A 16,326-nucleotide genomic window follows, 5' to 3' on the forward strand; every position below is an offset into this window, starting at 1 on the left:
CCAGCTAACCAATCACAGCACATTTCGTATTTCAGAAGGCGGGCTTTCATTTGATACAGGAACTATTCGAGCCGTTCATGCCAGACTGGGGAGAGAGGTGTTGTAATAATGTAAAATATGTGAAAACAACCTAGTATGAGAGCATGTTCTAGTACACCCCCAAAACAAAATCAAGACTTTGTAAAAGAGCATAATAGGACCCCTTTAACACAACATTAACAAAAGTATATGAACATGCTTGGGTTCCTAAAACATTCACAACATAGTACTTGAATAATATAATGAATTTATCTTTGCGTTATCTTCATTTGGGGGCTTTGCATCAAATATAGATATATATGATTTATTTGATCAAACTTGCAATTTATTCAATAAATTTGATTAAATCTGTTAATTGAACGACAGCCCTGCTTTTAACGTTATCAAAGAAAGCAAAATAAAAATAAACCAGTCTCTCCCTTACCCATACTTCATCGCCTCAAACACCCCGACAGATAAGGATAAGCCAATTTTTAATCAAATGGAGGTTTTGCTCCAAGAGAGTAAGTGAAAAGAGAGAGGCGTTGTCATTAGTTAAAGCAGTTCATTTTCTGCTGGGTAGCCTAATACCTGTGAAAGCTCAGACTGAATCTAAAGCAGGTGTGTGTGTGTGTGCGCTCTGGGACGAGACACTGAAATCTGAGTTTGGATTGACAGAGAGATTTGGGGACTGGAATGTGCTTTCCTTAGACAATTAAGAAAGGATGATGATTATGAGGGCTCTGTGAGTGTACATATGTTGGAAAGAGCATGTAAAGGACATTTAGAGGACACTGATGTGTGAATGAAGGATGGTTGGTAAGCGGAGTGAGTATAACGCGCTAAATTGCGTTTTCACCTGCCTCATGAACAGAATGGGAATGTTTATTTTCCCCAAGAGAGAGGAAAACAGCAGGAGAGAGGAGTAAAGAAAGTGAGGAGATTGTGTGTGGGTTTCAACATAGATGTTTGATTGTATTTATGTATAAGGAAAGGAGACTGGCCATGATCGTAAGGTGCCTCCAAAAAGGTGTGCTCTACTTGTCTTGTTTTATGCAGGGCTTGTGGCTGCAGTTCACCTGCCCCCTTTTTTTCTTACAATGCCAGAATAGAATCAGAGCACAGATGTTAGTTGAGTGTCAGGTGAACTTTATGTAGCTACATGTAGCAAAAGCTCTTTTTATCTCTCTGAATGTAGGTATTTCTTTAACTGGAAGCACTTTTGGCCCTGTGCACTTTTAGAAAATACAATCCCTGAAAATGTAGTTTTCACACCCTCGCTAGTTTATTTAATGGCCGTGTCTTGTTTTCACACTAAGTGCAAACAGCCAAACTTGTTGCCAAATGCTATTTTTGCTCCAAGCCATCTTTGCTTAGACAGTTTACCCTTAGTTTAAATAGCATATTACTTCTACATACAGTTTGTGTGAACTGCATTTATGACAATTTGCACTTAATGTGAACAAGATTAAATTTGTTTCATTTACATGTATTCTATCAATCACTTCAGCAGCGATCTTCTATTGCAAAATAGCATCTGCCTTGTTTTGCATTTGTTATAAATAGCATCTGCGATTTTGAAATGTTGTCATTTGTAATAATAACATACGGTGGAAATTACTTTTTATGATTTTTAAATATTTCTGAAATAAAACCACCTCCTTTGTTTTTGGTAAGCATTTGGTTTATGCATCCTAATTACACACAACTGAATTACATTTTCACCCTTGGTGCATAATTGCAGCTTTATTGGAGCACAATAAGAATCCTCCCATCATAAGTGATTTTTTTATTTTATTTTATCTTCAAAATACTTGTCCTATTACATCTCAAGCTTTCTTTTTGCAGACTCATGGTTTGTTTACTTTCCAATATTGGAGCACAATAAGAATCCTCCCATCATAAGTGATTTTTAATTTTATTTTATCTTCAGACGACTTGTTTTATTACATCCCAAGCTTTCTTTTTGCAGACTTATGGTTTGTTTACTTTCCAATCAAGTAGAATAACTTTTATATGCAATACGAGCATCATATGGTGTCGTACTTTTTTTTTTTTTTAATATATGGATTTTGAATAATTTCCATACAATAAATGCAAAATATTTATCATTTATTTTGGATTTACATCTTTTAATATCTTGTTAGAATGCTGGTAATTTCTTTGCAGAAATCATGATAAAAAAGCAGTTTTGATGTGATATGTATGTAACAAAAAATAAAATAAAATAAGTCTATTTAAAACTATTTAAAAAAAATAACACCTGGGACATCAATTTTTTGTATGTATTTTGTCATTTATATTAGTTTTTATTCAGATATTTAGCTTTTTAGTTGAACTATTTCATTAGCTCACTAGAAGCAAAGCTAAACTATTTTTAAATAGATGAACATTTCATGGATAAGGTACCGTCAAACCACTTTTTGCATGGCCTTTCACCATATTAAATAATTGTGTGGACAAAAAATATTGATTTGAGATAAAACTTTTAAAATCATACCTGTTTATTATCTTATAATCCATTACAGTGTAGAAAACAATAATCCTGCATGGCAAGAAAGATGAACACAGCAACAATATTACAGTATTATAATACTGAAGTCCTCCGATATAATTTTCAGTACAATCGATAACTATAACAGAGACACAAGATGGCAGCAGCTGCGTTTGAATGAAACCAGAGAGACTGAGTCTGTGATACCCGGATGTGTGGTATATTATGCAACGTTGCTATTGACAAAGGTTGTTATCGGGGAATAACACACCTCGGAATGACACGACTGACCAAACAGAATTGCATATCATTTCAATGTCATTAAAATAAAACATAGTGACACGCCTTTTATTGTAACTGACAAACAGGCTGTTCATAAAATACATCATGTTCCCCTCAGTAAAGCTAGACTGTCGGCAGGGGTTGTACATTTATTATGAGGAGTAAAACATTGTAATGAATAGGGAAGATAGAGTGAAATAGGAGGATTGTAGAATGAAGTCAGGTAAACCAGAAATACACATTCTCTCAACATGTGGATGAATGAAATTTTACTGGACCCTCTATAAATCCATGTACTTTTTTCCCCAGGGCAAAGGCTTAGCGATGAGAAAGCTGACTGAAGGAATAAAGCAACTCTATAAATTACAGCCGAGAAGCTTCTTTCTGTCCCTCGTTGTCACTTTTATTGTCTGAAGGCAGGAAAGCATTGAAATTCTGGTTATTGATAAGCCACTGAATAGAAAAATAGAGGTTATTAATGCCCACTTGGCTTCTGTGGAATGGGAAAGTGATGAGGGATTGTATGTGATTGAACCTCCTTTCAAAAGAGATCTTTTTTTTTCCACGTCATGTACATATTTCCACATTTTGCATATTTTATATCCAATAATATCGACAAAACCTCTTTTAAATGTCTTTAAGATATAGTTCAATTAAAAAAAAAAACACAAATCAGATTATATATTTTATGTAGGGCCTATTTGTTTGTTTTTGTTTATTCTTAACAGTCTCATGTTGTTCTGACTTCTTTTTTTTTTTGAACACATAAAGATATTTTTTAAAGAATGTCTTTGTCATATAATAAGTATTGGGGCTGTCAAGCAAAATGACAAAAAGAAAAGCACCATAGAGCATCAACAAATTACAATTGATTGTTTATTTATTTATTTCTTGATTGATTGATTGATATACATGTTATTGAATTAGATTTTTTGCCCACTTAGAAATATTGTGATATTATAATATTAATATTGTACATTAATGCCTGTCCATTTATGTTAATACGGTAGTTATGCACTCAGATTAAAGTCTTAACAGTGCTAACTTTTCTCTCTCTCTCTCTCTCTGACCCCTAACTCCTTCCTACTATCTACCTCTCTCTCTTTCTTCCTTTTTCATCATACAGAAATCCAGACAAGGGCCTCCAGTTTCTCATCTCTCGTGGGTTCATTCCAGATACGCCTATAGGTGTGGCACACTTCCTGCTCCAGAGGAAGGGGCTGAGTCGACAGATGATCGGCGAGTTTCTTGGCAACAGCAAGAAGCCGTTTAACAGAGATGTGTTAGAGTGAGTATTTGAAAATCCCTACCAGAATACATGGTTTAAAAAAGAGCAATGAGAGTCTGTAACTGTGTGTGAAAAAGAGAACAATATCATAAAAGAGAGAATATTTACACTTTTAAATGGAAGCATTTTTGTTTTGTTTTCTCTGTGGATTTAGAGAGTCATGGCATCTTTTAATGAGATCTCCTTTGGCTGCTGAGCTCCCGCAGTCTAACTGCAGAGCTTTGCACTTGGAAATGATACACTCTTGAGACCTCTTAGCAGAGTCAGTGTGCATGTCTGTGTGTGTGTGTGTGTGTGTGTATAGAGTGCAGAACATATGAGGTTTTTGGATTGTTCACCCAAAATGGAACATTCTGTCATCATTTACACACCACCACCAACAGTTTGGTCACCCACATTCTTCAAGATATCTTCCTTTAAGTTAAATAGAAGAAAGTAACATACAGGTTTGGAACAACTTCAGGGTGAGTAAATGATGAGAGAATTTTCAGATCTATCCCTTTAAATGAATAAATAACATGAATGAATAAATAACAAGCACTACTATAAATTTGTCTGCAATGAAGTTCTATCTGTCTTGTTTTTAGATACAAGAATGATACATTTCATGGTTCAGAAAAAAGAAGCATGCAAAGGTCTTCCATCTTTAGAAGCAAAGAAAGAACTCCTCCCTGACTGATATGGGGCATTTGGGAGCTTTATTATTTCCCATAGAACCCTGGAAAGGTCTTTTTCAAATACTCCCCAGAAAGCTTTATAATGCTGTGGTAATCCATCAATCCCTGGTGCTTATAATATTCTGGTTTCACTTTATTTTGATGGTCCCTTTAACACATTCTGTTGACTATAAGTAGCGTTGCACCTACATGTCTACTAACTCTCATTAGAGTGTTAGTAGAGTATTAGTAGACTGGTAGGGTTAGGGTTAGAATAAGTTGACATGTACTTGCAAAGTTACTTATAGTCAGTAGAATGTCTGTTGGGAGACCATGACAATAAAGAGTTAGCAGATATTAAGCAAACAGTCTACTGATACTCTGATGAGAGTTAGTAGACATGTAAGTGCAACGTTACTTATTGTCCACAGAATGTTCAAAAGGGACCATCAAAATAAAGTGTTACCAATATTCTTTCTGTTCTGCCCAACATCTCCACAAAAGCTTGATTTTTTTCCTAAAGGTCAAGGTGTGTAGGCTTAGTCTTAAAATGTCAGTAGAAGAAAAGAGTTTTAAAGTTATATGTGTGGTGATACAGTGATGATCAGAGAGAGAGAGAGAGAGATACTCATATGAGTATTATCACACATGCATTTGTTATACCTGATTGGTTCAATAGCTGAATAGCTGAAGGTATACACTCCCACCACAAACCTATTTACCTCATTTTTTATTTTTTATTTTTTTAAATGTAATACATTCCATTTGTAGTACATCAATATGTGTGACATGACCAATTGTATGTAATTACAAGCTCTCTCTCTCTCTCTGGCCCCACCCCTCTCTCTTGGGTAGTCGGTGTGTTAGAAATATATAGCTGCCATATGATGTGCATGTGTGGTCAATAAAGCCACAGAGTATGAAGCAGAATTCTTTGCCAGTTTATTCATACTATACGAGTCAACACCATTAATCCTCATTTACATATAAGGGCCCCAGGACATGCACATAGTAAAACAGGATGTTAGAAAAATACAGTGGTGTAAGAAAACAGCAGAGCAGAGAAAAAGCCAGATTTAACTGGGCACTTGTTTTAAATGACCTCTTCTAGGCTAGCATTTTATCTTGACAGTTTTTGCTTCTCGTCTAATTGCTGTTATATATTTCTTTAACCTTTTTGTTTTTTTGCTTAAAAAGCACTTTCGGGCTGTTTTCCTTATGTGCGTTCAATACAAATTCAACAAACTTCTTTAAGTCAGGGGAAAATCTCCCTAATTCCCCAACAGTCTTTCACTTCGTTTCATCTAAAAAATGCAGTTATCAGCTCCAAGAAGCCGCAATAGGCAAAATTTGACAAAGGTGCAGGCTAATTATAATTTCAAATCATTAATCTCCAGTTTTTCACTTTCATGCATAACAGCCACTTTTCTGAAGTTAATACACTCTAAAATCAAACGTATGCTGCTTTACTAACTAATATTGGGGTAAAACAAAAGGGAGCACATGGTATTTACTAATTTCATTCTCCAGAGAGCTTTACATTTACATGAAAAAATGGTGATTAGGAAATATTAACAACACTACTGCCAAGTAAATGAATAAACATTGGTATCATTAATAAGCCATTTTAAACCAAGCATTAATACAAAATTAGGCATACAAAAGAAACTGTTCGTCTCATTTTAAGTAAAAACTTTACTTCTGCTGCTTTAAGATGTGATATGATAACAAATTAAAGATTATCTGCTGTAGCCAAAAAACAGAATATTATGAATATGTCATGCCAATATAACAAATGGGCACTAATATTTTTATTTCCCTCAAGTCAAGACAAGTCAAGCCTTTGCATATTAAAACAAATGCCATTGCTATTAAAATTGCTTTGGTGCACATATATAAGGGAAGGAAAGAAAAAAGACATAATGCTTTAAAAAAAGCATCAAATCTAGATTCCTTCTTTGGATCTCCTGAGTCAGATGGCAACCTGTCTATCAGCTCCTACTGTTTTCCAGCAGTCAAGCTTTGTTCTTCAGTGGCTTGCTTCTTATTTGGACAGGCAGAGCATATATTCCCAATATCCCCAAATTATAACAGAGCAAACACTCCATGCTTGCATGAACCTCTCTCTAGAGGGAAAGAGCCAGTATCGCTCACGCAAAGTTAAATGTCATAGCTCCTTGACAAAGTCATGCAAAGCAAAGCATGGAAACCTATTTAATACTAGAATAAAGCCCAAAGTATACTTCGTAAGTGAATGTCCGCGTACAGGGCACATGATGCAAATTTCATCAGGAGAATAGTGCACACAAACAGTATGTGCACCGCCCGATTTTTGTAACCATGTGTACTTTCTACGCTCAGGTCCCAGAAATAACAAAAGTACGATTTATCATGAAAGTAGCCTATACGACTAATGTGCCATTTACCAAGTCATCTGAAGCCATACAAAATGTGTTGCAAGAGATACAGTCTGGAATTAATGTTGTAGAGGGGAAGCGGAGACTGTAAACTTCAAAATGAAAGCTAGCTCTTTGCAAACATTACTTTTCTCACTTGGTTTAGATACTGATGATTGGTGAAGTACTCAAGGAAAAAGATAAAGAGAGAGAAAAAAGTCAGGTCTGATTGAGAATTGAGAAAAAGAAGGAAAAAATAGAAACTATTCTCTTGATTATTAGTTTGCTTTAGCATGTGACTGCCTACTGCAAAAGCTATATGGAAGGAATGGAATGGAAGGATTTCTCTCCTGTTATAAGTAACAACTATTGAACCAGCATCCTTTGTTTACACGCTCAATGACATATGTACACCTGATATATTGAATAAATTGAAAGTTACAGACCTGTTTAAACACAGCGGCAATGTAAGGTTAATAGAATAAGTGGGCATTCATAAAACACACAATATAACAAGATACTTGTTCCATATCTAAAGTACCTATAGGTTCCTGCTGGTGATCTTAACAAAAAGTTAAGATCAGTTGATCAAGGCAGTGAAATTGCAAAATAAAATATCCACTCACTATTGGGGATCAGACTACTGATTAGCTGGAGGCCTTCAAAAAACTCCCATTAGACCAGGCCATAATGCATCCTTAGGAACAAGCTGTTATGTACAGTAATCTTCAGCAGAATAACATGCAGGAGATAATGTGGCACTGGGAAACTTGGATAAATCTAGTAAGGTGAAACATTCCCCTATCACCATAAGGTTAAGTGTGCTGGAAGGAAATGTTTTAGGGAATGTGGCACAGTGGCTAAAGCTCAGGATTGAGCCCATAAGGAGTTAGCCAGGATCTATAGTATTCTCTTAGCATCCTCGAGCAAGGCATTTAACCCATGGTTGCTCCAATTGTATAGTGTGTAATAATAAGTGTGTGCTGAAGGCATGGCTCCAGAGTCTTTTTTTTTAATCGGCCACATGCAGGGAGCTCAGAAAATGTTCAATGGAATTGGAGATGTTCACCGCTTCTTCTCTTTCTCCTCAAGCCTGATGATCCCTAAGCTCTGCAAGACTTGTTGCAGTTGTTGTACCAAAGAAAAGGCAGGGTTGCACCCGTAAGGACCATAAATCAGTTTCTCATTTGATGAAGACCTTTGAGAGGATGTTCCTGGTCTGTTAGACCAATGTTCCCAGCCTTGATCTTGGAGTACCTCCAATAGTACACATTTTGAATTTATTCCTTATCAGACGCATCCGTTTCAGGTATTGAAGGACATGCAGGATAAGTGAATTGGAGATACTAAAAAATCACTTAGAGGTTTGTATGAATTTGTTTGTTAGCCCTGTGATGGACTGGCCATCCGTCCAAGATGTTTTCCTGTTTTATATATTTTTTTGGCCTGAGATGCTGATGTAGGCTTCAGGACCCTACAAAATCAGTTTGGAAATGTCTGTATCTAAAACTCTGATGCACACTCTACAATAATTCGTCTGCAGTTTAGTAAATTTTGACCGTTCTGAAGCTGCTTGCTCAGAAGAAAAAGAATGAGGACATTGGCAAAAATGCACTATGTTTTTTCTAATTTTTCCCTTAAAGTAAGAATCTGTATGCTTGTCTTTTTGAAAATGAGCTTAAGGAGTGTTCTGCTTTTGATGCAGAAACATTAGATTCTACTCTCACTTTTTGTTGATAATGTAATAATCAGTTTGACAGAAGAGCACCCAGTGCTTCCAGACAGATGGAAAAAGCTCAAATTAGTATTAAAGTTTAGTGCAGTCCTTACTATAAAAAGCATGTCCATCATTGTGAGCAGGCTTTTAAGAAAATATTTGCCAGTGTTTTTCTGGCTAGTAATTTTTTATGATTTTTCTATGCTATGCAAATAAACAGCCGTTTCTCTTTCTGAAACCTCCAGCTGGCAGCTTAGTTTAACAAACATGCAAAAATTGGTGGAAGTAAAAATAATTATCAATTATTTATTGCCTTCATACAGACCACTTAAATTTGAACAAATAAACATTTACATGGTTCTGAATTTGTCTTGTGGAGTGAAGATTCAGTTGGACTTTTCATGCTGTGAACTTTGTTTGCCATTAAGAGAATAGTTTCTACCCCAAAAAAAGAAAATTCTGCCATCATTTATGCAATTTCAAACCTGCATGATAAAGAAATAATACCAATATCCAAGAAGCACCACAAAAAAAATTACATAAAAGTCGCCCAGACTAACTCGTGCTAAATGTCCAGTTATTTTTGTGAAAGTAATTTTGCAAAAGTGGTTATTAATCTCATGCTGACAGAAATCTACACTACTGTTCAAAAGTTTGGGGTCAGGAAGATATTAAAAATATATGCATATATTACCAATATTACCAAATCAGCTTATTAGAAGGATTTCTGAAGGATAATGTGACACTGAAGACTGAAGCAATGGCACTGAAATAAATTGCATACATTTTGTATGAATTATTCCTTTTAAAAGCAGTTTGGTGCATTCATTTGAAATAAACCTTAAATATTTCATGCGTCACTAATAAAATAGTCACTAACATCACTAATAAAAGCCACGCTTTTGGCTATTGACATAAAAAATTATAGTTGCATATTGTACTTTTTGCTGCAGCAGAGTGAAAGCAAACATGAATTTTAATTGATGCAGAGCCTTCCATCCTGCAAAGGAATTTGAGGAAGCTATTTGCTGTCTTTTTGATCAGTGCTCCATTAGATATTATAAGAATTAGATATTATAAGTATTGGATAGCTGTGACAAAATTCTCTGAATTCTGACAAAGAATTTTGTCGAATCCAGCAACTGATTTTGAAAGCATGCATGCTTACCTTTTTTTTTAACTACCTCATTTTAAAGAATTTACTAATTCAAATTCTGAGAGTGAGGTTACTGGGACGTTTTAACTAATATGTCAATAAATAAGATTTTTAAAAATGTTTTTGTAAGAAGTCTCACCAAGGCTGCATTTTAGTAATCAGAATTACAGTACAAACAGTAATATTGTGAAATATTATTACAATTCAACTATTTTCTTTTTAATATATTTTAAAATGTAATACATTATTGTGATGCAACACTGATTTTTCAGCATCATTACTCCAGTCTTCAGTGCCACATGATCCTTCAGAAATCATTCTAATATGCTGATTTGGCTGATATGCTCTTATTGGTTCTCAATTATTAATAATGGTTCTTATCATTATCAATGTTGAAAAGAGTTGTGTTGCACAGTGTTTTTGTGGAAACGTGATGCATAGAAATGTCAAAAAGCAACATTATTTGACAGAAATCTTTTGTTATGATATAAATGTCTTTACTGTCACTCTTGATCCGTTTAACACATCCTTGATGGATAAAAGTATAAAATTACTTACCCCAAAATTTGAACGGTATTTTACAGCTGGAACAGTTTTAACAAAATTATCAAGGAATTTTTTTTTTTTATGATTATATTTTTTTAAATAATCCAATTAAATTATTATAAAGTATGTGACATCCCAGCATTTCATCAAAGGACCTCCCCATACAGTTCCACAGAAGTCTGCGCTAAACCTCAAATAACCACTGACCGTAGAGCTGGCCCCAGTCTGGGGGCCATGTGAGCTTTCATCTTACGTGTCTGCTTAATACCTTGTTTTTCTTACTCACTCTCTTTCCCTCACTCATTTTCTGCCTGTTCCTTCTTTTTGATAGCTGTGTGGTGGATGAGATGGATTTCTCGGGGATGGAGTTGGATGAGGCTCTGAGGAAGTTTCAGGCTCATATCCGTGTGCAAGGCGAAGCGCAAAAAGTGGAGAGACTGATAGAGGCATTCAGGTGAGACTCCAGACATTGTTACACACACATATAAATGCTCCAGCCACCTTCATATGTGAGGGGAAGATAAGAGTCGGGGCCGATGGGATACCTGTGCTTTTGAACTTTTTCATCCCTGCACTGAAGGATTAAAAGGCAAACTGAATGCTTTCCATAAATCAATCGCATTCTCAAGGAATACAGCGCTGTATTACATTGAAGGTTTAATTTGAAAAGCAGTTGGGTAGTTGACATGGAACCTTTTTGGGAAATTTATATGCAGTGTAACATAATAAACTTTAAACGTTTCTCATATTAACTGAGAAACTAAATATTTGTACTTTTATTATTTGTTACACTGCAGGACCATTTTAAATGCACTAGTGAAGGCAAACAGAAGTGATGATAAATTAAAGGAAATAAATTGTTACACTTAAAATTTATATTTTCTCTCATAAATGCACATAGAATATTATTTTTAAATTGTTTTATTTAAAGACTCGTTAGAATTATTAACTTTTTTTTTTCTTCCAAAATGTTTTGTTTGATCTTTTATTTTTATATTTCCATATGTATGCATAAATATGAAATTATATTGTGTTAATTTCTATTATTTGTTTTCATTTTAGTTTCTATGTAGATTTAATTTATTTTGATTTTAGTTTTAGCAATATTAGTAATTCAATTTAACCTTTAAACTTGATTTACATGTAATTTAAAATAAAACAAAAATGTTTTTAATATAATATTTATATATTCTTTATTTCAATGTATGAAAACTATTTTAAATATATTTGTTGTTGTTGTTGTTGTTGTTTTAGTTTACATTATACAATGTATAGGTGATATCACTTTGACCTGTGCCAGTGTAGAATGTTTCTTCTATAGCACAAATGCTAGTGTGGGTTTACTTGACAATGGTCTGATAATCCAAATAATCATCTTGCTAAAACAAATACTTTCCATTCATATGCAGCAGAGGCTCTTATTGCGATTCTGAATCTTATTGCAGTTGCAGCTATGAGCGTTTCTAGGGTGATAGCCAAATGTGCTTTTGTTTTCAGCAATAGAAATAACAAGACTGCTGATGATCCTTATGCTGTTGTGTGTGTGTGTGTGTGTGTGTGTGTGTGTGTGTGAGTGTTGCACATGTCTGCATCTGTGTGCGAGACACTGGTTTATAAATAACTGTGGTTGCATAACACAATCCAGCCTGTTCCCGGCTGTCTCTCCTGCATTGCCTTTGATATTTCCCAAACCTAAAAAAAAAGAGTGAGAGACGGGGTAAATGGATGGGAAATATAACATTCATAAATAATAACATTTTAATGAATAAAAGCCATTCATCATTAGTGGTGATGCTTAGAGGTCGACCGACATGGGTTTTTCACTGGCCGATGCCGATATTTAAAAATCAGGGCAGCCGATGACCGATATATGATGCCGATTTTTTGGCCCGATATGTTTGGCAGATTTTTTTTTTTCCCTTCATCTCATAAAAGTGAGTTTTGAGTAAATTATTATTGCAGGGTACAAGATAGTAATAGTAGTAGTAGCCTCATTCAGAGTAATAATACATGGCTCAAAACTTAAGCACCTTCTCAAAACAGTTCTGAAGCATGCTTTTTGTTTATGTTTGCTGACAGACACCAGCGTTTCCCACAGACTTGCAAATGCAAAATCATTCTCTGCCAGCAGGAGGCGCTGTTGGAGCCGAGATATAGCGGTTTCCCCGGTAACGGCTGTAATCAAATAAGCACTGCTTTCACAAATGCTACTTTATCAGGCATTACAGGAAAGACGAAATTAAAATGACACCGAAGCTTTTCTGAAGACGCTCGGTTCTTTTCAAAGATACATTCATATAAAAACACCAGCGATGCATTTTAATTCTGAAACTGCCAAAAATCGGCCGATTAATCGGCCGGCCGATCAATTGGTCGACCTCTAGTGATGCTTAGTAAGCATCACTATTACTATTGCTAATACTTGCTAATAGTTTTCAACAAACTTGAAATGCTAAACTTCTGTGAACCACTCATCTTGCACCATTGTCCTACAGACATAAATGCAACATAAGCTCATTGGGGGAAAAAAAGTGCTTCTTCATACATTTTTGCAAAATGTACAGAAAAAGGTACTTATAAGTATAATTCACTGCAGTATCCAGCTGAAATGAACATTAGTGGTAGTAAAACAGAAATTATGATTACGTGGCATATTATTGATTAATAAAAAATTATTTTTGCATGGTTTATTGCACAATACTATGTTATGACCTCAAAACATTTTTATCGTAGTGCATGATTTGTAAATTAATACATTTTAATGTGTGCTTTACATAACCATCTCGATATGTATGACTTTTCTAACATAGTAAACTAGCTCGGTAGCCCACCCGGTACAGCTGGTTCTTGTAATGCAGAGCAATGGGTTAAGAGTCCCACGAAACACAATCTGCAATAAATTACTTGCAAGTATTATCTAAGTGATTAAACTCGGGATTCGATAAAACAAACAGAAAAATCCCCCTCTGACCTACATTAAAGGACAGAGCCAAGTCATTTCAAGAAATAGAATATCAGTCCTAGAATAGTGGAATCATTTGACTTAAGCCAGTGAACAACCATATAGCAACATCTTAGCAACCAGTTCCTGAAAACCTCCCATAATACCCTATAACATTGTGGTAACAAGTATGCACGACAGGCACCACTTGCATTTTCCTTAGAAAATGTAAAAATTCAACAATTTTAAGACTACAATGAATGTATATCCTGTAATGAGTTTATATGTGATCATTTTAAATACATTCCACATATTTGCCATCTTGTACAAGTTATTACACGAGAGATGATAGATAATAGATGATACAGACTAAGGTATAAATAAGGTATAAATAATTTGCAATTAGTTAATTGACAATTATCTTAATAAAACATTTGGACTGTTATGACCTTATGATTTTTTATTTGGATTTTGTATTATTATTATTTCAGCAGTACCTGTCAGGTAGTAGGGACATTTTTAAATGCATGAATGAATGAATAGCAAACAACACTTTTAATAATCTGTTTTCAAACAAGTACCATCACGTTTACAAATGATTAATGACTATGAAAGATAAGCAATAGAAGGTTCTATTTATGACAATGTGCTAAATAAACATAGGTTTCTCTTTGGTTGTGTGTCTCTTTGTTGTATCCTGTTTTTCTCAGCCAGCGTTACTGTATGTGTAACCCAGACGTGGTGCAGCAGTTCCACAATCCTGATACAATCTTCATCCTTGCGTTTGCCATCATCCTCCTCAACACGGACATGTACAGTCCCAACATCAAACCCGACCGGAAGATGATGCTGGAAGACTTCATCCGCAACCTAAGAGGTGAGACAGGAAGAAATAGAAAAGGAAAGTGCTTAAGGGAGACTGAATTTATTGAAATTTATCAAGGGACAACCAAACACAAAGTTCCTGTGTGACACCGCCACAAAATAGAGAAATAGTGTTAATTTCAGATATTCAAATCATTTCAAACATTTCTAATAATGTGATGATAATTGTTTATGTTTTGGTTATGGTTATTTAAATCTGGAATTTAACTTGGAATACGAGGGACTCTTATTGTAAAAGGCCCCTATTTAAGGAAGTGGGAACTGGCGATGTTCAGCTGTATTGTTTAATTCATCAATGGGCATATTGTTTTATATTCACAATGGAAACAGATCATTGTAATCCAGATGCTGAGGTACTTTCAATAGATAATGTGGGTGTAGCAGAGTCCCTTCCTTTTAACCCTGCTCCATTTGGAGAGACGTACCGAAACCCAGAATCTGTCGTGGAAATAAGCTCCTTATTAAGTGGAATGTATATTGACAGCCCAGCAGAAGACAGTGATGATGAGACTCAACCAGTTTTGAATCCTGTAGGGAGTGAGATGGGAAGAAGGAGTTCTGAAATATCAAGTCTGTCTCAGTCAGTCCAGACATTATGTGCTGAAATTAATACATTGAAAGATGACCTTCGAACATCTAATGAGAGTGCACTGAACCGTGAAGCTGTTTGCAGAGACGCAATGAATCAACGTTTTGAAGATATTGAAACTTTTATGCAAAGATCCTTGGTTAAGCTTGAACGAGGAGTTATAGAGTGTCTTCGAAGGCGGGATGAGCAATGGCGAAAGGAGGTTGCCCGCATCATGAAAACCAGCACTCCCATGACACGTTTTTCTGTTGGAGCTGTCAGTTCAGATAGGGAGAGAAGGTATACATCTGTACCAGCTGCTTCCTATGCTAAACCCCCAATACATTTAGAATTTCCTAGGTTTGGAGAAACTAGAGAAACACGTGATGTAATGGAGTTTGTGGAATGTTGTGAAAATTTTTTGATGCTCAGACACATGTCGGACACCGAACTGGTCGCCACTTTAAATGCTGTTCTTACTGGCCCAGCCAGGAGTTGGTGGCTGGCAGAAAGGAACAAGATCCATAACTGGGCTGAGTTTAAAAGAGCCTTCTTGGGGGCATTCCTTCCCACGGACTACCTCACTGAGGTAGAGGAACAGCTTAAAGATATGATCCAGGGTCCAGATCAATGCATGAGAGATTTTGCCTATGACTATAGGGCATTGTGCTTGAAGTGGAAAGCTGACCTTCCGGAAGAAGAGGTGGTTAGAAGAATTCTGAATAACTGTAACCCTTCTCTTGCAGGAAGTTTAAGAGGTGCTGTGCATACAGTGGAGCAGTTAGTGAAAGTAGGATCAATGGTGGAAAGAGACCTTAATTCCAAGAGAGACTATTGGGCCAAAGTAAATCAGCTTAAAGTCGGTGAGAAAGTGAAAAAAAATCTGACAGCCCGCCATGCTAATGTCTCCAAAGCCTTGTCCGGGCAAACTCAGCATCTAGCTCTAGTCCAATCTACCACCCCCCCATTGCTGCGTGTGGTTTTGAAAATTCACGGCATGCAAGTGGAAGCTATTTTAGATACTGGCTCCACATTTACTTTAATGCAGAGACAGGTGTGGGAAGTGCTGGCAAAACCAGGTGAAATAATGGAGAAGAATTTCAACAGGAATTTTGTGCTAGCTGATGGTAAGGTGCAAACCTCAGAAGGCCGAGTACCTGTTACTTATGAAGCATCTGTTTTGTATACATTGACGATATCATTGTGTACTCGCTATCTAAACAGCAGCATTTTCAAGATCTTGAAACAGTCTTTTGTCGACTCCACAATGCCAACTTGACCCTGAACTTAAAGAAATGCCATTTTCTCAAGACCGAGTTACGATTCTTAGGCCATGTGGTTTCAGGGAAAGGGGTGGAAGTGGATCCAGAAAAGACAGC

The 16,326-nt window shown here is 35.8% G+C and overlaps 1 protein-coding gene across 2 annotated transcripts in view; it reads left to right on the forward strand.

The window, feature by feature from the left end:
• iqsec3a (IQ motif and Sec7 domain ArfGEF 3a) overlaps positions 1-16,326 on the forward strand; it is a 168,640-nt gene that overhangs the window by 105,536 nt on the left and 46,778 nt on the right. For both annotated transcript variants that reach the window (XM_016563257.1, XM_016563258.1), the window contains exons 5-7: positions 3,921-4,082; positions 10,885-11,007; positions 14,205-14,371. In XM_016563257.1, the coding sequence (XP_016418743.1) occupies positions 3,921-4,082; positions 10,885-11,007; positions 14,205-14,371 (452 nt within the window). The remainder of the gene's footprint in view (positions 1-3,920; positions 4,083-10,884; positions 11,008-14,204; positions 14,372-16,326) is intronic.

Source organism: Sinocyclocheilus rhinocerous, unplaced genomic scaffold (assembly GCF_001515625.1).
Source record: "Sinocyclocheilus rhinocerous isolate Xijiao unplaced genomic scaffold, SAMN03320098_v1.1 scaffold78, whole genome shotgun sequence".
Lineage (NCBI taxonomy): Eukaryota > Metazoa > Chordata > Actinopteri > Cypriniformes > Cyprinidae > Sinocyclocheilus > Sinocyclocheilus rhinocerous.